Source organism: Scyliorhinus torazame, chromosome 7 (assembly GCF_047496885.1).
Source record: "Scyliorhinus torazame isolate Kashiwa2021f chromosome 7, sScyTor2.1, whole genome shotgun sequence".
Lineage (NCBI taxonomy): Eukaryota > Metazoa > Chordata > Chondrichthyes > Carcharhiniformes > Scyliorhinidae > Scyliorhinus > Scyliorhinus torazame.
This window is the reverse complement of record NC_092713.1, coordinates 303797019-303821854: the sequence shown is the minus strand read 5'-3', so window position 1 is coordinate 303821854 and position 24836 is coordinate 303797019. Positions and strand designations below refer to the sequence as shown.

Genomic DNA, 24836 nt, shown 5'->3' with positions numbered 1-24836 from the left:
ACTCATCATCTTGACTTGGAAATATATCGCCGTTACTTCACTGTCGCTGGTCAAAATCCTGGAACTCCCTCTCTAACAACACTGTGGGAGTATATACAAAACATGGATTGCAGCAGTTCAAGAAGATGGCACACCGCTGTGATGAATGTAAGAAGTTGGCCTATATATATCTATATTGTATTATACGCATCTGGTGCAGCAACGGTTTTAAAAGCCTGGCTTACATATATCTGTTGCAGTAATTTAAAAAAAACCTTGGTTCAAAAGACAGCCAGACTTTGTGGCTGAAAAAGGTGCAATTATGATGTTGTAAAAGGAAGATCATCCTCCTTTCAAGTCATGATTATGTTTACAAGAGAGAAAGGGTATACGGAAAGTATCCAACATCGCCATAGTTCGCTGAGAGCTGTGCCACTGGCCGGGGGGAGTAGCGGGGGTTGGCCAGGAGATGGGCTGTGGGGTCGGGGTAGATGGGCATGGAACACCATTGCTTCAGCTGGAAAGGCAGCCATGCAGCTGCGCACGCCACTGACAGCCCACTGTGAACTTAGGGCCACGCACCGTATAGGTGTGTCCCCCAGGCCACCACCCTTGGTGTCCTCTGGCCCTAGCTGACCCATCAGCTGTATGGGAGTGCTCCAGCCAACCAGTGCCACCTTGTTGGCTGGGATAAGTGGATGTGGGGAGTGAAATGTGTCTATGCGGCTGTAGCTTGTCAGCCTCCCGAGTGTCAATCACGGATCCAGCAAAGCCCCCACCATTTTTCATTGGAATCGATTGTGTTCTACATGGTGCCAGTGCCAGCCCCTCAGCAGTTGCTGCATCAATCCAGGTTCGGTGCCTGTTTTTCTGTCGTGAACGTCCACGAATTCTGCGCTGGCATCAACAATTAGTCTCAGAAACGGAGTAGCCCACCCATTGTGTTTAAACTTAAATGGTTTTTGACTTGTGATGGGTTTTGCTTGATTGGAGATAGAGAGTGTATCAGTTAATGTGTTTCCTTTTATTGTTGGGTATTGTTTACCTGATCATGGTAAGCTATATATCTGTGATGTTAAGGTAGTTTAATACTGTGTTAATAATAACGTTTTTTTTAATAGGCCCTATCCCTATTTGTGCGTGGAGTTAGTCCTGGAGGGAAGAAGCCTTACAAATTTAAAAAAATGATTGGGGTTGCTGTCTGGTTTCCGAACAAATGTTGTGGTCTGGTCCGGGATCGTAATACCACCAGCTTCTTAAGGGCAATTGGGGATGGGCAATGGATGCCAGCCTAGCCAGTGAAGCCCACATCCAAAGAATACATTTAAAAAACAGTCCGAGACAACCATTTAAGCACAATTTGTACTTTTGCATGGGAGCTAATTTGTGCACAGCAAGCTCCCACTAACAGCAGTGAGATCATTTTCAAAAGTTTTGGTTTAGTGATATGAATTAAGGGAGTAACTATTCGCCAGGACATCGTGGAGAACTGCCGTGTTCTCTTTTGAATGGTGTGATAGGGTTAATTACACACAGCCGAGAGGGCAGATGGAGAATAACAGGAATGATGCTGATAGTGGAGCATTTCCTCAATACTGCACTGCGTGTGTCGGTCAAGGGTTTGTGCTCAAGTTCCTGAACCCACAATTCCTGACTCAGAGGGCACGTAGAGAACAGGTTAGATACATAGTCATGCTCTCGACAATATCCCATCAAACACGACATATGTTAGACCTGGAATGGGCTGAAAGGGCAGTGGAAACGGATCCAATTGGTTGAGTATAAAAATTAGCAAGTCATGCTGCAGCTGTATTGAACCTTAATTAGTCCACACTTGGAATATAGTGTTCAATTCTGGTCGCCACACTATCAGAAGGATGTGGAGTCTTTGGAGAGGGTACAGAAGAGGTTTACCAGGATGTTGCCTGGTATGGAGGGCATTAGCTATGAGGAAAGGTTGGATGAATTTGATTTGTTCTCACTGGAATGACAGAGGTTCAGGGGCCACCTGATAGAAGTCTACAAAATTATGAGGGGCATGGACAGAGTGGATGGTCAGAAGCTTTTTCCCAGGGTGAAAGAGTCAATTACGAGGGGACATAGGTTGAAGGTGCGAGGGGCAAAGTTTAGAGGAGATGTGCGAGAGAAGTTTTTTTTCCACAGAGGATAGCGGGTGCCTGGAACTCGCTGCCGGAGGAGGTGATGGAAGCAGGGACGATAGTGATATTTAAGGGGCATCTTGACAAATACATGAATAGGATGGGAATAGAGGGATATGGGCCCTGGAAGTGTAGACGGGCAGCATGGTCGGCGCAGGCCTGGATGGCCGAAGGGCTTGTTCCTGTGCTGTACTTTTCTTTGTTCTATACTTAAAGGGGGAGAAAAATTGCAGAACTATAAGGAAAGAGCAAATGGAGTGGAACTAATTGGATGGCTCTCTCAGAGAGCCAGCACAGGCATGGATGGCTGAATGGCCTTCTTTGGCATCATGATTTCAAGATTCAACATGCTATACTGTGACAGTTAATACAATGACACTATAGAACAATCTGACTGCTGGGTTCTATGTACAAATGAACAGAAGGAGGTCATTTAATCCTCTAACCTATTCCATCATATAATTAGACCATGGCCTTGCCCAGTGAAGCAGTTGAGGCTCCTTCTTTAAACATTTTTAAGAAAAAGATAGATGCCTTTCTAAAGAATAAAGGGATTCGGGGATATGGTGTACGGGCCGGAGAATGGAGCTGAGCCCATAAAGATCAGCCATGATCTCATTAAATGGCGGAGCAGGCTCGAGGGGCCAGATGGCCTACTCCTGTTCCTAGTTCTTTTGGCTAATATGTATCTGAACACCATCTACCCACATTAGTTCTGTAACCGCAAATACTCCTGCCAAACAAAAAAATACCACCTGACCTTTCTTTTTTGCCCCACTGAACACTCCCCATTTTCTCAACAGCATAAAACTCATCACGTTTCTGCCTCCCCCAGTTCCAAAGAAGAGTTACATTGGACTCGAAAGGTTATTTTTGTTCCTCTCTCCACAGATGTTGCCAGATCTGTTGAGATTTTCTGTTTTCATTTCAAATGCAATCAATTTTGCATTAGGAATTTCCAGTTGACCTTCCCGCCTCAACAATTTGGGAGTTCCAAATTTCTATACCCTCTGCACCAAGAAATATTTCCTAACTTCATCCTTGACCAGCCGAGCTGTAATTTTAAGGCCGTATCCTTTGCTCCGGAGGACATAGTTTCTTTTTATCTAGCCTAGCCCCTTAAACATTTCAAACAGTACAACTGATCAGCCCTTAATCTTCTGTACTCAACTCAATACCAGCCTTTTCTTTGTAACCTGGTCATGTAATTTATCTCTTTTAATCCCGGTACGATTCTAAGGATTCAGAGGTATGCCCATTACATTTCTGCTGTGGCGTATTCCGGAGCCCGCATCCGGGTGCCTTCCCGCAGTCTCTGGCAGAATTCCTCATTGATCTGGACTCCCGGATAGGGAGAGACGCCTGAAACAAGACAGGAATTCAGGAAGGTAAGAAGGAGATATTTGAGGTCCCACCCAGCCCTGCCCTGAACAATAATTTCTCCTCACCCAGAGAAAAGATCTCCCATAGAAGGACACCAAACGACCAAACATCACTCTGAGTGGTGTAAACTTTGTCGAAGATGCTCTCAGGAGCCATCCACTTCAGCGGGAGTCTAGCCTGGAACAAATCATAAAAATCAAGCGTTACCATTCATTGTGCTTTTAGTTGACATCTTACCCTCAAACTATTGAGCATTTCAGAAAAATTCAAACATTCCCAGGGCAGGTACACCATGGGTTACAGACAAAGTAAAGCTCCGTCCGCACTGTCCCCATCAAATATTTCCATGTATGGCGTGGGTTAGGTTCAGAGTTAAGCACTTGCACTAGCCTTGAGGTATGGGCATGGCCAGCATTTATTGCCCATCCCTAGTTGCCCCGAGAAAATGGTGCCAGACCTGCTTGAATGGTTTAATAAACTGAGTGTCCCGTTAGGCTACTTCACAGGGCAGTTAGGAGTCAACCACAGTAGTGGGGGACTAGAGTCACATAAAGAGCCAGACTAATAGCAGGTTTCCTTCCCGAAAATACATTAGAGAGCACCTGAGGTTTTTATACTCTTTATTTTCCCGAGATCAGCTTTTTAATCCACATATTTAAGAATCTATTCTAATTCTCAAATTGCAATGGCAGGACTTGAACTCATTTGTGATCTGAAGTAATTAACATACACCAATCAAAATAATATATTTGTTCAAAAATTATCCATGTCCATTCACAATTAAGAATTAGGATTGCACAATGCATTATACATGAGTATAGTTACCAATCATTTTTTAAATAAAATATTTTTTAATTCTCCTTTTTCACATTTTCTTCAAAACTTACACCCATCAACAAACAGTAAACGATAACAAATACAATGTCAATCCCCTTATCAACAACAACGATCCCATCCTCCCACCAACCCCCAAACAACAACCCACATGACAACATAAACATCAGATAAAAAAGGAATCAGGAATCGCCCATAATCACCATTAATATAAATAGTCCCCCCCCGCTAATATTCAAGATGTGGAGATGCCGGCGTTGGACTGGGGTGAGCACAGTAAGAAGTCTTACAACACCAGGTTAAAGTCCAACAAGTTTGTTTCGATGTCACTAGCTTTCGGAGCACTGCTCCTTCCTGAGGTGAATGAAGAGGTATGCTCCAGAAACATATATATAGACAGATTCAAAGATGCCAGACAATGCTAGGAATGCGAGCATTAGCAGGTGATTAAATCTTTACAGATCCAGAGATGGGATAATCCCAGGTTAAAGAGGTGTGAATTGTCTCAAACCAGGACAGTTGGTAGGATTTCGCAGGCCAGATGGTGGGGGGTGAATGTAATGCGACATGAATCCCAGGTCCCGGTTGAGGCCGCACTCATGTGTGCGGAACTTGGCTACAAGCTTCTGCTCGGCGATTCTGCGTTGTCGCGCGTCCTGAAGGCTGCCTTGGAGAATGCTTACCCGGAGATCAGAGGCTGAATGCCCTTGACTGCTGAAGTGTTCCCCGACTGGAAGGGAACATTCCTGCCTAGTGATTGTCGCGCGATGTCCGTTCATTCGTTGTCGCAGCGTCTGCATGGTCACGCCAATGTACCACGCTTCGGGTAAGCGTTCTCCGGGTAAGCGTTCTCCAAGGTGGCCTTCAGGTCGCGCGACAACGCAGAGTCGCTGAGCAGAAGCTTATAGCCAAGTTCCGCACACGAGTGCGGCCTCAACCGGGACCTGGGATTCATGTCGCATTACATTCATCCCCCACCATCTGGCCTGCGAAATCCTACCAACTGTCCTGGCTTGATACAATTCACACCTCTTTAACCTGGGGTTACCCCATCTCTGGATCTGTAAAGATTTAATCACCTGCTAATGCTCGCATTCCAAGCATTGTCTGGCATCTTTGAATCTGTCTATATATATGTTTCTGGAGCATACCTCTTCATTCACCTCAGGAAGGAGCTGCGCTCCGAAAGCTAGTGACATCGAAACAAACCTGTTGGACTTTAATCTGGTGTTGTAAGACTTCTTACTAATATTCAAGGTCATCCAATCCCCGAAAGTGTACAATGAATGACATCCATGAATTGCAGAGCCCCCCCATCCCCCTCCCAGACTCCTGCTCTCCACTTCCTCTCAAAAATACCTCACCCAGCATCGGTCCCCTCCCCCAACTTTTCACCCCACCTAGGCTCATCGAAACCTGTTCTACCAGGCTCTGATGGCTGCAGCCCCTCCCCCCAACACACTCCCGTTCACAGGCCTGCTTAAACCAGCCAGTGCGGAGGCCCCTGCCCGGGTCTCACTCCCCTCCAATCCCCTCCCCCCTGCCCGGTCCCAGGAAAACAAAGAAATCCCCTTCAACACACAACCCCAGCATAAACACATGATGCACGATCAATTGCACAGAGCCGAGTGTTGAATACAACTGAGGCTTTATTACTCTAAGATGTGTGGCCTCCTACAGCAGCTGGCGAAATGGCTGCTATATGGGGAGCACACATATTTATACTCCGCCGATTGGGCGGAGCCAGCAGGCAGGGACTACCCCCGTACCTGTTGTACAGGGCCTTACCACACATCTCCTAATATATACAACAGTGGTGATTACCACAACACACAAACCCCAAAGAACCATCATTGCAAAGGAAAATCCCAACTCTTACCTTGTCCATATAGACAACGTCTACTCATTTAGTGCATATACCCAACATGTAGTGAAAAAATAAATCTACATATACTCCTACAAACCCTCTATCCTCAGTACAAGACCAGTCCTCAGTCCCATTTCTCAATTCTGTCCCAGCCCTTCTGCCTTCACAAACACCTCCGCCGCTTCCACCAGCTCAAAATAAAACTCTTCGGATTTGTAGGTCACCCTCAACTTAGCTGGGTACACTATGCCGCACCGCACCCTGCTGTTATACAGTGCCGTCTTCAATTGGCCAAAGGCCGCCTGCCTCCTCGCCAACTCCACAGCAAAGTCCTGGTATATGCGGATACCAGCTCCAGCCCGCTGCAAATCCCGCTTCTGCTTTGCCCAACACAGGACCTTCTCTTTCACGCGGTACCTACGGAAACAATTAGTCACTGCTCTTGGCGGCTCAATCGCCTTTGGTTTAGGCCTCCACGCCCTATGAGCCCAATCCAGTTCGTACCAAGAGGGATCTCCCCCCTCCCCCAACAGCTCCGGCAACACCTTGCCAAAATACTCCGTCGGCCTCGGGCCCTCCACTCCTTCGGGCAGACCCACGATCCTCAGATTTTGCCGCCGAGATCTATTTTCCAAGTCCTCCATTTTGGCTCGCAGACCCTTGTTGGCCTCCACCACCCTCTGCAGCTCCTTACCCATCGAGGTGAGCTGATCACTGTGTTGCGACAAGACCTCTTCCACTTCCTCCAGTGTACAGTCATAACCAAGGCATGTACACAATATTATAATGTGCCAGGCGCATAGGTATCTCTTCTTATCTACAAGTTCTCAAACAGTAAGTAGATTAAGTAGATGCCTGAGCTATAGTTCGCCCAAACTTCCTTCCATTGTCCTGTGTTCTCTGATGATCACGTGAATGGCAGCTGCCTGGTATCAATCAACTTTATGTGTGCAGGCATTCTTGCCTTGGGAGTTTTATCTGTTGCCATAGCAATGACCTGAGGTTATCTATCTCCAGAACCTTCTCGGTGCGATTCTCCGAGCCCCGAGCCCTGATGCCGGCGCGCGATTCTCCGAGGTGCGGAGAATCGTCGGCATTTACGCTGGCGCGTTTGGTGCGGCGCTGGCCGCGGGCCGCTGGAATCGGCGGGGCCGCCGATTCTCCGGCCCGGATGGGCCGAGCGACCGCGCGGATAAGACAGAGTCCTGTCGCCGCCGTTCACCCCTGGTCGCTGCCGGCGGGAACTCTGCGGGAAGGGTCGGGGGTGTTAAGTAATGGGTTAAGAGACATTGCAATTAGTTGTCTCGTTTATGGTAAGTATCCATTAATTGACACTGATATGCAAAGGGGCTTCAGGTGGCCTCTGTCAGGTGGTGTGTTGTTAAGGGTTTTGTGCAGAGGCTGTGGAAGTGAAATAAATAGTGTTTGGTGAAAAGGAAACAAGAACTTTAGACTCTTCATTTCCCAGCAACTAAAATGTCGAACAATGGTACCAGAGGATGGTTGCTGTGTAAATGTGAAGGTTTGAAAGATACAACTTTTCCTGATCAAACCAAGGAGTGAGTGAGAAGGAAAAAAAAAGATACATGGCTGAACCCAGCATAAAGATGGCTGGATATGACTATCCTCCCTTATTTTCTGAAAGGGATCGTACGACCAATGGAGAAGTGCAGTAGTTATGTGGACTAAAGTAACTGCTTTGGGAAAGAGAAAACAAGGTATGGCATTGGCTCTTTCTCTACCATATGGCAGTAAAAGCCGAAACAAAATGCTTTCTGAGCTGGAATTGGAAGAGTTAGACTCAGAAGAAGGTCTGGAGACTTTATTACATTATATGGATAAGATTTATAAGAAAGATGACTTGTTAAGTGCGTATGAAGCATGGTTGGATTTTGATAAGTTCCGGAAAATGGAGGATATCTCCATGGAAGACTATATAATGGAATTTGGCAGACTATATAAAAGGCTGCAGAAACACAACCTGGAATTTCCACAGTCTGTGTTGACCTTTAAATTACTTGACTGTGCTAGAGTGAGCAACATGGATAGGCTCCTGGTTTTGACAGGAGTTCAGTTTACTGATAAGGATACCTTATTCGAACAGATGACAAAAGCTTTACAAAAGTTTCTGGGGAAACATTCGATTCCGATGGCTCTGATGACCCAAATAGGTCAGCCTGCAATAAGGCAAAATATGGAAGATACACTAATAACAGGATGGCGAAATCGTATGGCTACGAACAGGGCTCAAGACTATAGACGGAGACCGAGACAAGGAAATTATGAAGACAGAAACCCAGTTAGAACCTACAATAGGATGATGAACCCCAGAAATGCACAGGGCATGATAAATCGATGATTTCGATGTGACTCTCAATACCATTATGCTTTCAACTGTTCAACTCGTTATGATAGAGTGTTTGAAGCGACACATGACACGGAAGAGTCAGAAGAGGAAAAAGATAGTGACCAGAAAGAAGGCATTGTCCTATTGACAAGCAGTTTTACGCCTGTAATGAGGGTGTTGGTTGCAGAATCCTTCAACTGTGCTGTATTGGACAGTGACTGCACATCTACTGTGTGTAGAATTGACTGGTTAAAATGTTACCTGGACTCTTTGAATGCTGAAAATCGTAACAAGGTTAAGGAATTTGAAAGTTCCACAAGTTTCAGGTTTGGGGATGATAATACTCTGAAGTCGCTGAAAAGAGTGGTGATCCCTTGCAATATTGCCGGAGTGAATCATTTCATTAGCTCGGATGTTGTATCAAGTGAGATACCTTTACTTCTGAGCAGACCATCGATGAAGGAAACACACATGAAACTGGATATGGAACAGGATAAGGCAACAGTTTTTGGAAAGACGGTGGACTTACAATTTACACAGTCGGGACACTATTGTATTCCATTACTGACAAATAATTTTTCAAGTAGAGTGGTTAAGGATGTGTTAATGGCAGTTGAAAATGGGACTTTAGCTGATAAAAAGCTTGTGGTATTAAAACTGCATAGGCAATTTGCACATCCGTCTCCCCGGAGGCTGAAAAATTTATTAAAGGATGCAGGGGTAAGGGATAACGACTATACTAAACTGATAGAACAGGTTAGTGACCGCTGTGAAGTTTGTAGGAAGTACAGAAGGACACCAGCACGACCGATAGTAACCCTACCTTTGGCCAGGGATTTTAACGACATTGTGGCCATGGACCTTAAGATCTGGGATAAAGCAAATAATATATTTATTTTGCATTTTGTAGATTTAGCAACCAGATTTAGTCAATCAATGATTGTACAAAGTAAAGAAAAGAGAGTAATTCTGGATCAAATCGTGGAAAAATGGATAGGGACAGGAATGGGTCCACCGGCAAAATTCCTTACGGACAATGGGGGAGAATTTGCTAACGATGAGTTTAGGGATATGTGTGAAAACATGAATATCAGAGTTATGAATACGGCTGTAGAAAGCCCATTTAGTAATGGTGTCTGTGAAAGAAATCATGCTGTCATCGATATCATGCTTCGGAAAATTTTGGAAAATTGACCAAATTGCAGGCTAAATTCAGCTTTAGCATGGGCAGTACATGCAAAGAATTCATTGCAGATAGTTGGGGCTATAGTCCTTATCAATTAGTGTTTGGTAGAAATCCTAAAATTCCGTCCATTTTGGATGACCAGCCTCCAGCTTGGGAGGGGAATACAATTATCTCTGGCTTTGCTGAACATTTAAATGCATTACATAGCAGTAGAAAAGTTTTTTTGGAAGCAGAAGTCTCTGAAAGAATTCACAGAGCTTTAAGACATAACGTATGGCCATCAGATGCCGTTTTTCAGCAAGGAGGCATGGTATACTATAAGAGAGACAATTCTAATGAATGGAAAGGCCCAGGGAAGATCATAGGCATAGATGGCAAAACAATTATTTTGCAACATGGTAATCAAACTGTTAGGGTCCATTCATCAAGGATAATGGGTACAGATTGCAAATTTTCAAATTTAGACAGAGCAGACAGACATGACGAGGAACCAGAGTCACTGGTACGCATGTGTTACAGAAATATGAGGACCAATTAACTGATATAGACAGGGTTTCTGTGGAGGAACACAACACTTCTGGTGAATTAAAACAGGCCATTTTACTGAAAGGGCAACTGCCAAAAGTTGGTACAAAAGTGACATTCTTGCCTGAAGGGTCTAGTCAATGGAAGGATGCAACTGTTATTAGTAGAGCAGGGAAGGCCACTGGAAAGTATAAACATTGGTTGAATGTACAGCATTCAGGGGAAGGACTCAAGACAATGGGGCAGCACGGTAGCATTGTGGATAGCAGAATTGTTTCACAGCTCCAGGGTCCCAGGTTCGATTCCGGCTTGGGTCACTGTCTGTGCGGAGTCTGCACATCCTCCCCGTGTGTCCGTGGGTTTCCTCCGGGTGCCCCGGTTTCCTCCCACAGTCCAAAGATGTGCAGGTTAGGTGGATTGGCCATGATAAATTGCCCTTAGTGTCCAGGGTTGCCCTTGGTGTTGGGTGGGGTTACTGGGTTGTGGGGATGGGGTGGAGGTGTTGACCTTGGGTGGGGTGCTCTTTCCACGAGCCGGTGCAGACACGATGGGCCGAATGGCCTCCTTCTGCACTGTAAATTCTATGAAAAATGGATTGGGAAAACGATGTTCAAAAATGGAGGGCACAGAAACGCAGTGCAAGTTCAGATAGTACATCGGATAGTGAACAGGTCCGCAGGAAAAGGTCGAGAACTATTGAAAGGACATCCCACAGCAGAAGGGAAAGATCAAGCAGTAGCAGTACAGAATGAGATACCAGGTGGGAGAGGGGACGTAGTTTGTCAAGATCGCAGAACATAAGTAAGACTACGAATACTAATAGGAGTAGAAGCCCACATGCACGTGAGATTTTGGTGGCTTCAAATAAATTAGATGAAAAAGTTATTAAAGAAGGTAAACAGCAAGAATTGCATAGTTGGAGTGAATTTGGGGTATACACAGAAGTACCGGATAGGGGACAAAGAGCTCTATCCCACAGATGGATTTGCATGGAAAAGGTTCTTCCGGATGGAACTTATAAGGCCAAGGCCAGGCCTGTGGCAAGGGGATTTGAAGAAAACTTAGAAGATCAGGATTTAAGGGTAGATTCACCTACAGCAGGAAAGGTTATTTTAAAGATCTTCTTGGCTCTATTAGCCACAAAGGCATGGGAATGCAAATCTATAGATATAAAAGCTGCCTTTTTGCAGGGGCATCAGCTCCAGGGAGACATTTTTCTCCGTCCTCCTAAAGAAGCAGCTAACACAGAAGGGGTACTCTGGAAGTTGAACAAATGTGGATCTGGATTAAATGATGCATCTAGAGTCTGGTATTTTTCGGTAAGGTCAGTTTTGTTAAAGTTAGGCTGTTGCCAGTTGAAAGCAGATCCTGCAATGTTTTACTGGCACTATAAAGGAAATCTTTCTGGCATTTTTATGATGCATGTCGATGATTTTTTGTGGGGTGGGACTAGTGATTTTGAAGCTATTGTAATCTCTAGTTTGAGGAAAGAATTCAGTGTTGGAAGTCAGGCTTCCAATGCATTTAAATATATTGGACTGGAAATTGGACAGACTAAGTTAGGGGCAACTTTACGTCAGCAATCGTATTTGGAAAGCATCACCTCAATAGCAATTAGTCGTGGCCGAGTTTCACAAAAAGACACAATGGTGTCAAAGATAGAAAAAGAGCAACTGCAAAGTTTAATTGGGCAACTGAACAAGTTAGGTAGACAGACTAGACCGGACGTGAGTTTTGATGTCTTAGAGTTGAGTACAAAAATGAATGATCCCAAAGTGGAAGACATAATAAGAGCAAATAAAGCGTTGGCCAAACTAAAAATGCAGGAGTGTGTTTTGAAGTTCCCGGTTTTAGGTGACCTTAAGCACTTGAAACTCATAGTTTATAGTGATGCGTCCTACGCCAATTTATGTGATGGGGTTTCAAGCGCAGAAGGTTTTATAATTTTCCTTTTAGGGAACAATAGTAAATATTGCCCGCTTGTGTGGGAAACAAAGAAAATAAGGAGAGTGGTAAAAAGCACTTTGGCTGCTGAGACATTAAGCCTTGTAAAGGCGGTGGATATGGCTTTTTATATAAGTATGATATTGACAGAAATTTTGGGATTAGGGGATTTGGGTAATATACCTATTGACTGTCACATTGACAATAAATCCCTGTGGGAAAATGTGCACTCTACAAAAAGTGTCAATGAAAAGAGGTTACGGATAGACATCGCAAGCTTGAAGCAGATGTTGGACAGAGGGGAAATAACAAAAATTAAATGGGTCGACAGGAGCTATCAACTGACGAAAAGAGGGGTGAGTTCACAGAAACCTTTTGGATATTGTTAATGAAGGGCGCTTGTTTATGTGACTGTTTTTTTCTTCTTTCTCGTCCAAAAAAAAACATCATGTGTGTGTTTTTGAGTTTCTTGAAATTTTGTTTTCACCTAATTATTTTTTTTCTCCAAGGGGAGACTGTTAAGTAATAGGTTAAGAGACATTGCAATTAGTTGTCTCATTTATGTTAAGTATCCATTAATTGACACTGATATGTAAAGGTGCTGTAGGTGGCCTCTGTCAGGTGGTGTGTCGTTAAGAGTTTTGTGCAGAGGCTGTGGAAGTGAAATAAATGGTGTTTGGTGAAAAGGAACAAGAACTTTAGACTCTTCATTTCACAGCAACTAAAACGTCTAACAGGGGGCGGCCTGTGGGGCGGGGAAGAGCGGTCCTTCACCGGAGGGGCCTCCGATGGGGTCTGGCCCACGATTGGGGCCTACCGATCGGCGGACCGGCCTCTCCCCCCACGGGCCTACTTTCTGCCGTGGCCGGCCCCTGAACACCGACGCCATGTTGAGTCGGGGCCGGCACGCTGAAGAAGTCACCCGCCCATGCGCATGTGGGGGCCTGAATCGGGCGTAACCGGGCCCGGTTCGCGCCGTCGCGTTTCATGACGGCGTTCACGACGCCGCGAACACTTGGGCTCCATTTTGAAGAATCGCCTCCTCTATGTCTGCGCTACAGGAGCTCATGTGAGCCCTCAGGTTTTAATTTAAAACTAGTATATAGGTTTATACCTAAATCTATATTTTTATACCTAAACCTACCTTTTCAGTAATCAAGGTAAAAATCTTTTAAAAAAATATTTCATTCAAGGTATTTTCATAAACAAACAAAGGCAGAACAACCAAACAACATTATAAACAACTAACACCCACTCCCCCCCCCTTCTCCCATCCTGCCTTCCCCATTTTAACCCCCTAACCCCCATTCCCTCCCCAACACCGCTGACCCCTCAATCCTCCTTAAAGAAATCAATAAACGGCTTCCACTTCCGGGTGAACCCAACCACCGATCCCCTGAAGTCGAGCTTCACTCTCTCCAGCCTCAGGAGTTTCGCCAGGTCGCTGACCCACTCCTCCCGCTTTCGGCAGCTCCGAGTCCCTCCACCCGAGCACCTCCACCCGAGCACAGATCCGTCTCCGGGCTGTCAGGGAGGCAAAGGTCAAAACATCGGCCTCTCTCGCCCCCTGGACTCCAAGGTCTTCTGAAACCCTGAATGTTGTCACCTCTGGACTTGGGGCCATCTCCACCCCCAGCACCTCAGACATTACATCCGCAAATTCCTGCCAGAACCCCTTCAACCTTCGGCAAACCCAGAAAATGTGGACATGATTCGGGAATTTCCATGCACACCACCCACACCTATCCTCTACCCCACCCACACCTATTCTCTACCCCACCCACACCTATCCCTCAAAGAACCTACTCAGCTGTGCTACCGTCATGAGCGCCCTATGTATTACTTTAAACTGAATGAGGCTTAACCTCACTCATGAGGATGCATTCACCCTCCCCTGGGCCTCTGCCCCGGTCTCGGCTCCCACCTCCCCTCCCAGCTCCTCCTCCCACTTTGGCTTTATGTCCCCCTCCAAGGCCCACTCCCAGTTCATCAACTCCTTGCAGACATCGCCCTCACCTATCTCGTCCCTCGACAGCACCTTGTCCTGCAACCCCAGGAAACCTCTCTCCTCACAAAATCCAGGACCTCCAGTTATCTAAAACCGCTCCCCCATGGCAACTCATACTCTTTCTCCAGGTCCTCTAACCTCGCAGATTTTCCCCCTATGAACCGATCACCAAATTGCTCAATCCCTGCCTGCTGCCACCCCCAAAACCTCGCACCCCGGCGCAAACCCATGGTTGTCACAGATCGGTGCCCACACTGAGGCACCCTCCACCTGTCCCAAATGCTGCCTCCACTGCCCCCACACTCTTAGGGCCGACACTGGGCTCATGGAGTACCTGGCCGGCGAGAATGGCAGAGGCACCGACAACAAAACCCTCAAACCCGTTCTCCTGCACGATGTTGCCTCCATCCGACCCCACGCCGACCCCTCCCCACAACCCATTTCCTGACCATGCTGAAGTTTGCTGCCCAGTAATAGTTCATCATGTTCGGCAGCGCCAGCTCTCTTCCTCCCTCGCTCCAGCCCCAGCAAAACCCTCCTCAATCAAGGTAAACATTTTCCTTAGCATTTGCAAGGCCCAACATTATTGTTGGAGACACACATCTTTGCCAGCGGTTTGTGTGTCGTGGAAACACTTACTCCAAGTGTCCAGGGTGAGATCATAGAAAGAGGAGGAGGCCATTCAGCCCCTTCAGCCTGTTCTGCAATTCATTTAGATCATCGCTTTTTCTGTATCGTAACTCCATTTACCCACTTCTGTTTTCTAACCCTGAATGACCCTGATCAAACTTCTGGCCGATCTACTTACGTTCCCCTTTCGCACGTAATCGGGATCCTTATAAATATCTCTGGCGAGGCCAAAATCGCAGATCTTCACCACGTTGTTTTCCGACAGAAGAATGTTGCGAGCTGCCAGGTCTCTGTGAATACACTGAACACAGTTCCCAGTCACACAACATGTAGCAAGCTTCACAGATTGGAGTAGAGTTCTGTTTTTACTGCTTTAAGCACTTTGCTGGTGCTGGGTGGGGACGAAGGGAGGGCGAGGGGCGTAGCTGAGGTATGGCGATGGTATTCTGGCCAGGCCCACCACAGAAACCCACCCCCACCCCAATTTATCTGCCGATAATTTGAGTGCTGTTGGAAACTGAGACCCCATTAAACACTCGGAAGATGAGAAAGGTAGGGCAGATCAGGAACAGGATAAATTGAACAGGCTGGGCATCTTTACTCCAGGAAAGGGAAGGCCATGGGGTGATCCAATAAAGGTCTTTAAGGGTTTGATAGGTTAGAGATAAAGGAAATGTTTCCACTTCTGGGAATGCAACATTAGGGGTGATGAATATCAGATAGACACTAATCTATCCAATGGGGGACCGGAGAATGGTGAGAATGTGGACCTCGCTACATCAGCGAGTGTTAGAGGTGAATAGCGTAGATACCTTTCAGGGGGAGCTGGAGAAGCACGCCATGGAGAAAGAAATAGAAGGATATGTTGAAGACTGGTTGGAGGCGACTTGTGTGGAGCATAAACACTCGACCTGTTGGTCTACTTGGCCTCTCGGTGTGCTAGACATTCGATGTAATTCAGCCATTCGAGATTTTGCACCTTTCAGTGAAGCGATGACTGATCTGCACATTACCTCCGTTTACCCACCTTTGCTCCAAAACACTGGAAATCCTTATTCAACAAAACTCTTATCAATCACTGTCTATGAAGACAACAATGGAAAGCAGCCAGAGTTCGAATCCTTTGGGGTGTGGGAGGTGTGTGCTCTGCTTGATATTAAAATCACTAAAGGGTGGGACTCCCTTCTTCAAGTCCGGGGAAGTGTGACATTTCTCGCTGCCCCTGTGCTCGCTTGATGTACAGGCTGGGATCTTGTTGGGTTTCCAGTTGTCAAACGGGAACCTGGTTCTGCGGCAGAGGAGAGCCCAGTGGGACTGCAGTGTCTGACGAGGCAGAGAGGGTTGTTAAAGGGGCAGGGGAACGACAGTATTTGTAGGACCTGGACAAGACCAATGTTAGTGCTGCTGGATTCTAACACATCCTTGAAGAAATAGAAATGTTGCGTGGAGAGGTGGGAGAAACTGGAATTGCAATAATTGGGAAAAGACCCAGAGAGGAGATGAGGGGAATTTTCTTTACTTTATGCAGTGAGCTTTTATGATCTGGAAGGTCCTGTCCGAAAGGGTCGAGGAAGCAGGTTAAATTTCAAAAGGGAATTCAAGATATACTTAAAAAGAAAAACCTTTCCAGGCAATGTTCCCTCTGAGCTGCTGGCCATGCCGCTGTCCCCCCCCCCATTCTGAATGTTCCCTTGCAGGCTGCGCACAATTGGGCCCCCTTAAGTTATCCCTTGCGAGGCCGCAGAAAACAATTTGAAGGTGCATGCACTTAAACTAATCGACTTGCGCACGACAAAAGAAAAATTGAAGGTATTTTTTCTTAAGAAAGATACGGGAAAATGAATAGCTCTTTCTAAGAGCCAGCGCCGACAGTCCGGGCTGAATGGCCTCCCTTTGTGATGGATTACACAGAACACACGGCACAGAAACCAGCTATTCAGTCTAAACAGTCCAGAAACTATCCAGTTTCTGCTGCACAAATCTCCTCCATTCTTCTTCATCGATTTCTATTCACTCTCTCATGTGTCGATCCAATTCCTCGAAAATGCACCCATGCTGCTCACCTCAACCACTCCCTGCGTTCACGAGTTCCACATTTGGTGCAGGCGCAATGAGCCTTCTGCACCATACCAATTCTGTGATTCTTACCATTTTCTGGGCTAACAGGTTTCTTCTGAATTTCCTACTGGATTTCTTGGTAACTATCTTACATGTATAGCCCCTAATTTCCAATGAATCTTGCCTCTATTACGGGCATTGGGGCAGTGGGAGGGGAGTGGGCAGGAAACAAGGCATCTGATAGTGCGGCAAGTCCAATTTGGGGGCAGAAATGTAGTGTTGTCGGCCTTACCCCCGATCTCAGACAGGGGGCATTGGCAGAAGCTCCAGTTTCAGGGGGCCGAACATTTAACTCACCTCCTTGTTAGTGCAACGTTAGACAACAGGGAGGGTTTGACCCTATTGCTGTCGGAGGTCTGCTTTGCTAGGTCAGAAAAATCATAACCTCAATGAGCTAATCTCGGTTGGAAGACACATGGGGCGGAATTCTGCCCCCCCCCCCCCCGCCCCTCGCCGGGGGGGAGAATCGCCCGGGCGCCACGCGAGTCCTGCCACGCCACCCCGACGCGATTCTCCCACCCCCCCCCAAACCGGCGCGGCGCAAATCACGGCTGGCCGCTGGGAGAATCGGCGCTTGCCGTTGGTAATGGGCGAGCGACGATTCTCTGGCCCGGATGGGCCGAGCGGCCTGCCGAACACGATAGGTTCCCGCCGGCACCATCCACACCTGATCGCTGCCGGCGAAAACAGCGTGGGAACACTGGGGGGGGGGGGGGGGGGGGGGGGGGCGGCCTGTGGTGGGGGGCGAGGGGGGTTCCTGCACTGGGGGGGGAGGGCTCAAAAGGGGTCTGGCCCGCGATCGGCCTCTCTGAAGGAGGACCTCCTTTCTTCCGCTGCCCCGCAAGATCCATCCGACATCTTCTTGCGGGCGGCCGCGGGGAAGACGGCAACCGCGCATGCGCGGGTGACGTCATTTATGTGGCGCCGGTCACGTCATTTAGGCGGCGCTGCTTTTACGTGGCGCCAAGGCCCGGCGCGCATAAATGACGCGGCGCCGCTCCTAGCCCCCTGCGGGCAGGAGAATAGGGGGCTGGGAACGGCCTCCAACGCCGGAGTGAAACACTCCGGTTTTCACTCCGGCGTCGGGACTTAGTCTTCCGATGGGAGACTCTCCATCCCTGGGTTAGGGAGGGGTCAATCGGTCAACAATCCTGATGTCTTCCAGTGATACCCCTTCCTCTCAGTTGGATGATGTGGTGATGCCGGCGTTGGACTGTGGTGGGCACAGTAAGAAGTCTTACAACACCAGGTTAAAGTCCAACAGGTTTGTTTCTAATCACTAGCTTTTGAAGCACAGCTCCTTCCTCAGGTGAAAGCTAGGGGAAGGGTTCATCCTGACGTCCTGGCCAAAGTTTATCTGTTAACCAAAATCAGTCATGAACCGATTATCTGGTCATTTAGCTCAATGTTGTTTGCTGTGTACATTTCTTACATCACAACTGTGATTAGACTCCCAAAGTGTGCTGTTGATTGTAAAGTGCTTCGCGCCACTCGGAAGTCATGAACAGGGCTTTATATAAATGTAAGGTGGAGGGATCAATGACCAGGGGGCATAGATTTAAGGTAAGCAGCTTTGGAGGGGATGTGAAGAAAAGCTTTTTTAGCCAGAGGGAGGTGGGAGTCTGGAACTCGCTGCCTGAAAGGGTGGTGGAGGGAGAAATCCTCATTACATTTAAGAAGTATTTAGATGTGCATTTGCAGTCCCAAGGCACACAAGGCTGTGGGCCAAGTGCTGGAAAATGGGATTAGAATAGTTAGGTGGTTGTTTTTGACTGACGCAGACTCGATGGGCCGTAAGGGCCTTTTCTGTGCTGTATGATTCTATGAATCTATTCAACTGCCTCAACAAATGCAGCTAAGAAGCATGGATACATCAGTTCTCATTGTTTGGATACCTGGAGAGGGGCATACTCAGCAAAACCTTTCTAATCGCTTATAGATACTCCTCTCATCAATTCTTTTCTGAACTTCCCTTCATTGGTCTTCCCTCATGGCACAGCGGGTAGCATCGCTACCTCTGAGTCAGAGGTTCTGGGTTCAAGTCACACTCTGTGATTTGATGGGCATGGAAGGTGTGTGCAGAACATGGTCAAACAGGTTGACTATCAGCCTGTAAATCCTTCCAATCTTCTTGATGGCAGGTGGTAAGAGAAAGGTCAGCCATTCTGCAGAAGGCAACAGCAACAACAAACCACTACAATACTTTGCCAAGCATAATCATGGACCAATCTAATAGAACTCCATGGTTGCCGCAAGGTTTCCTAAGGAGGAGGTCCTCCCTGAACTCCAAATTCCCCGTCCCATATACTATCCCTCTTCTTCATCCTCTACAAGTTCCCTCCCTCGTGTCCTCACGGTATTACAACTCAGATACAATACAACATGGGCACTCTACTGCGTGAGGCTTCCCAGAACCTTAATTCCGTGAAATCCTCTCTTCCCTCAGTCTTCCCTCCAGAATCCCCTTTCCCTCCCATCACTAGTCTTTCAAATCCAGGTTTAGCATCATCTCACCCATGGCTTTGACGTTGAAGCTCATTTTGAAACTCAATGCTGATCTGTTGGCTTTATTTTGCCAATTTTATACCTTTAAAATACTATAACAAAAGCCCACGTGAGTGGCAGAAATTAATTTGGTGAGAGGAGGTAAAATCTGTCCCACTCCGCGTATTTGTTAATTGCTCAGTATGGGCTTCAACTCTTTGACAAACAGGTTTCGATGGAACGTTGCCGTTGGCTGTTGGGTTTCAGGTAGTCTTTCAGCAAAAACTAAACCGATGTGTTGGAATAACATCCTTCTCTGAATCTTCTTGGGTTCTCTAGAACCAGCAGCAGGTGGCAACGAAGAGCTGCGCAAGATGGACAATCTTTCCTCGCCAATCGAGGAAGTCAAGAACTCAGTAAATGCAACAAGACAAAAAGGAGGGAAGGAAGGAAGGACGGAAAGACAATAAGGTTGTCTTTCCTGGCCCTGAGACATTCCAAAGTGCTTTATTGCCGATTAACTATTCTTTTGATGTGAAGGTCATTGTTATACCGTGGGGAGACTCCTTCATTGTTACCATTAGGAGATTACCGACTTTAGAATAACAGCTCTAAGCAGCTCTGAACTATGCTGCTGGTTGCTGTTCTTGCTCATGGTTACTACCTGGTGAATCTGGCTGGAAGGGAAATGTTGGTGCCGAGTTTGTTTCTGATTATTCCCATACTCAAATCATAGAATATTACAGCACAGAAGAAGCTGGAGGCCATTCAGTCCAGGCTGCCTGTGCTGGCTCATTCGGACAACATCCCCTTTTGTACTCTCTCCATACACCTGTAAATATTTCTTCTTCAAGTATTTCTCTGATTCCCTTTCAACATAGCTGCTGATATACACAATCTAGGCCAGGGAAGATCAGATTGGGTGGAGTCCCAGGACCTGTCCTGTGCCCTCAGAAACAGCAAATTTGGGGAACTCACCTTTCTGGACGCCAGGAACTCCATCCCACGAGCCACTTGGAAGCTGTAGCAGATCAGGTCAACCAGGGTCAGGGGGCATTGCCAGAGATCATCAACTGTCAGAGGAAAGCAGGTTTATGGCTTTATTTAGGAACAATGGGAATGTTCCAGATCAAAAACCCCAGTTCACAATGCTGGGCAACTCCATCACACTGTCTGGTAACAATGTGTGATTTTTCCCACGCTGTCTCTATCGATGCACTGACTTGCCAATTACATTGAGGCAGTACGGTACACAGAACCACCGCCCACCTTCTCCCTATATCCCTCAACCCACCCATCCACCTTCCCAAATCCCTCAACCCCACTCACCCACCACCCCATATCCCTCAACCCCACTCACCCACCACCCCATATCCCTCAACCCCACATACCCACCTTCCCAAATCCCTCAATCCCACCCACCCACCTTCTTCCCAAATCCCTCAACCCCACCTACCCACCTTCCCAAATCCCTCAATCCCACCCACCCACCTCCTTCCCATGGCCCTCAACCCTATCTACCCACCTTCTCATCATATCCCCCAATCTTACCCACTTCCTTCCCATGTCCCTCAACCCACCTACTCACCTCCTCACATCCCTCAACCCCACCTGCCCATCTCCTTCCCATGTCCCTCAGCCCTACCAACTCACCTTCTTCCAATATCCCTCAGCCCTACCTACCCACCTCCTTCCCATATCCTTCAACTCCACCAACCAATCTCCTTCCCATATCCTTCAACCCTACTTACCCACCTCCTTTCTTTTAAAAAAAAATAATCTTTATTGTCACAAGTAGGCTCACATTAACACTGCAGTGAAGTTACTGTGAAAATTCTCTAGTCGCCACATTCTGCCGCCTGTTCGGGTACACTGAGGGAGAATTCAGAATGTCCAATTCACCTAACAAGCACGTTCTTTCGGGCCTTGTGGGAGGAAACCGGTGGACACGGAGGAAGCCCACACAGACACGGGGCAAACGTGCAGACTCCGCACAGACAGTGACCCAAGCCGGGAATTGAACCTGGAACCCTGGCGCTGTGAAGCAACAGTGCTAACCACTGTGCTACCGTGCTTCCCTGACCATATCCCTCAACTTCAACCCCTTCTCATGTCCCTCAACCCCACAAACCCACCTCCTTCCCATATTCTTCACTAACACCTACCCACCTCCATCCCATATCCCTCAATCTCACCGACCCAGCTCTCCCATATCTGAGGGATAGCGGTATGGTGGTAATGTTGATTGACCAGCAATCCAAAGGCCAAGATTGATGCCCTGGAGAAATAAGTTCATATCTCACCACAGCAGCTGAAGGAATTTAAACTTAATTAATTAATCTGGAACAAAATACTAGTCTCATTAATAATGATGGTGAACCTGTTGTAAAACATCTGTCTGGTTCACCAATGCCCTTCAGTGGAGGATGTCTGACACCAACATCAGCTCGGACCTACATGTGACTCCAGACCCACAACAATGTGGTTGACTCCTAACTGTCCTCAGTTATAAATGACACACCACCACCTGCTGAAAGGCAATTAGGAATGAGCAATAAATACTTGTATTGTCACTCACCCACCTTCTCTCCATATCCCTCAATCCCATTCCCTCACCTTCTCTCCATATCCCTCAATCCCATTCACCCACCTTCTCCCCATATCCCTCAATCCTATTCACCCACCTTCTCCCCATGTCCCTCAATCCCATTCACCCACCTTCTCCCTATATCCCTCAATCCCATTCGCCCACCTTCTCCCCATATCCCTCAATCCCATTCGCCCACCTTCTCCCCATATCCCTCAATCCTATTCACCCACCTTCTCCCCATATCCCTCAATCCCATTCATCCACCTTCTCCCCATATCCCTCACCTTCTCCCCATATCCCTCAATCCCATTCACCCACCTTCTCCCCATATCCCTCAATCCCATTCACCCACATTCTCTCCATATTCCTCAATCCCATCCATCCACCTTCTCCCCATATCCCTCAATCCCATTCCCCCACCTTCTCCCCATATCCCTCAATCCCATTCTCCCACCATCTCCCCATATCCCTCAATCCCATTCACCCACCTTCTCCCTATATCCCTCAATCCCACTCACCCACCTTCTCTCCATATCCCTCAATCTCATTCACGCACCTTCTCTCCATATCCCTCAATCCCATTCACCCACCTTCTCCCCATATCCCTCAATCCCATTCGCCCACCTTCTCTCCATATCCCTCAGTCCCATTCACCCACCTTCTCTCCATATCCCTCAATCCCATTCACCCACCTTCTCCCCAAATCCCTCAATCCCATTCACCCACCTTCTCTCTATATTCCTCAATCCCATTCCCCCACCTTCTCTCCATATCCCTCAATCCCATTCCCCCACCTTCTCCCCATATCCCTCAGTCCCATTCACCCAACTTCTCCCCATATCCCTCAATCCCATTCACCCACCTTCTCCCCATATCCCTCAATTCCCTTCACCCACCTTCTCCCCATATCCCTCCATCCCATTCCCCCACCTTCTCCCTATATCCCTCAATCCCATTCACCCACCTTCTCCCCATATCCCTCAATCCCCTTCATCCACCTTCTCTCCATATCCCTCAATCACATTCACCCACCTTCTCTCCATATCCCTCAATCCCATTCACCCACCTTCTCCCCAAATCCCTCAATCCCATTCACCCACCTTCTCTCTATATTCCTCAATCCCATCCATCCACCTTCTCCCCATATCCCTCAATCCCATTCCCCCACCTTCTCCCCATATCCCTTCAGTCCCATTCACCCAACTTCTCCCCATATCCCTCAATCCCATTCACCCACCTTCTCCCCAAATCCCTCAATCCCATTCACCCACCTTCTCTCTATATTCCTCAATCCCATCCATCCACCTTCTCCCCATATCCCTCAATCCCATTCCCCCACCTTCTCCCCATATCCCTCAGTCCCATTCACCCAACTTCTCCCCATATCCCTCAATCCCATTCACCCACCTTCTCCCCATATCCCTCAATTCCCTTCACCCACCTTCTCCCCATATCCCTCAATCCCATTCCCCCACCTTCTCCCTATATCCCTCAATCCCATTCACCCACCTTCTCCCCATATCCCTCAATCCCCTTCATCCACCTTCTCTCCATATCCCTCAATCACATTCACACACCTTCTCTCCATATCCCTCAATCCCATCCTATCACCTTATCCCATATCTGTTCACTCAATTTTCCCTCTTTTACCTAACTCATGAATTTTGGATTTAGATCTTTCACAATAAGGAATAGTTTATCTGTGTAGGAACCAAAAAGAAAACGCTGGAAAATCTCAGCAGGTCTGGCAGCATCTGTAGTGATAGAAAAGAGCGAACGTTTCGAGTCCAGATGACCCTTTTGCTTTTATCCAGAGTTTATTTGGGTAGGTTCTTTTTATCAATTTACTCCAAAATTTTTAAACAAAACTATAACGCTTCATATTTGAAATCAAAATTAGACTCACCTTCCACCAGATCCTCAGGGTGACTGAGGATTTTCTCCACGGCTGCCCGTTTACAGGTTGCACTCTCGCTGGCACTGCCCCGGCTCCTGTTGTCCAACCCTTTCACTACTTCCACCATTGAGATCACTTGATTTCTCATTTTTGGAGCCCGGTCCTGCAACACAACAGTAATCTGGTCACATCTGGAAAACTCTGGCAGGTTAGATGGAGGGTAAAGCTCCCTCGACATTGTTACATCAAGCATCCCAGGGTAGAAACAATTCTTCTGGGGACGAAGTCTCCACGCCTGCTGGAAACGCACGAGAATCACTCTGGACTTTTCCCTCAAAGGTCTGGGGTGATTCCCCGTTTTCCAGGGGGCTAGCAGAGCCCCAGTGTGCATCCCGCAGCACTGGCTGCTGGCGGGACTCTGCTTGCCAGACCACGCGGCCGCGCATGCGCATGGTGGCCGCAAGCAGGTCCACGCATGCGCGCGGAGAAAGGTAGGTCCCTCCCAGATCGCGATGGCCCGCCGGTCGGTGGCCCCCGATCGCGGGCCTGGCCACCGCTGAAACCTCCCCCCCCCCCCACCGGAGTCAGATACCCCCCACCAGGACCGCCACTGCGGCTGCGGCTCCCAGCTCCCGCCGGCTGGTACCACATGTAAACCACGCCGGCCGGAGTTCAGCCGGTCGACGGCGGGGAATCGCCGCGGGGGCACCGACGGCCCGTCGGCCGTGCGCGCGGGATGGGCAGGTCCGGCGAGAATCGCTGGATTTCCAGCATGAACGGCTATTCTCCACCCTGCGCCTGGCGCGATTCCGGCGCGGAGGGTCGGAGAATCCCACCCAGGGTTAGGAACACGAGGAGGCCACTCAGCCCCTCAATCCTGTTCTG

The 24836-nt window shown here is 47.8% G+C and overlaps 1 protein-coding gene across 1 annotated transcript in view; it reads right to left on the bottom strand.

Annotated features, from left to right (window-relative positions):
• Positions 1-24836, bottom strand: part of flt4 (fms related receptor tyrosine kinase 4) — a 620139-nt gene that overhangs the window by 35096 nt on the left and 560207 nt on the right. The window contains exons 21-25 of the mRNA XM_072512680.1: positions 23961-24114; positions 20443-20537; positions 15041-15163; positions 3587-3698; positions 3401-3500 (exon numbers count right to left, since the gene is read on the bottom strand). Coding sequence (XP_072368781.1) covers positions 3401-3500; positions 3587-3698; positions 15041-15163; positions 20443-20537; positions 23961-24114 — 584 coding nt within the window. The remainder of the gene's footprint in view (positions 1-3400; positions 3501-3586; positions 3699-15040; positions 15164-20442; positions 20538-23960; positions 24115-24836) is intronic.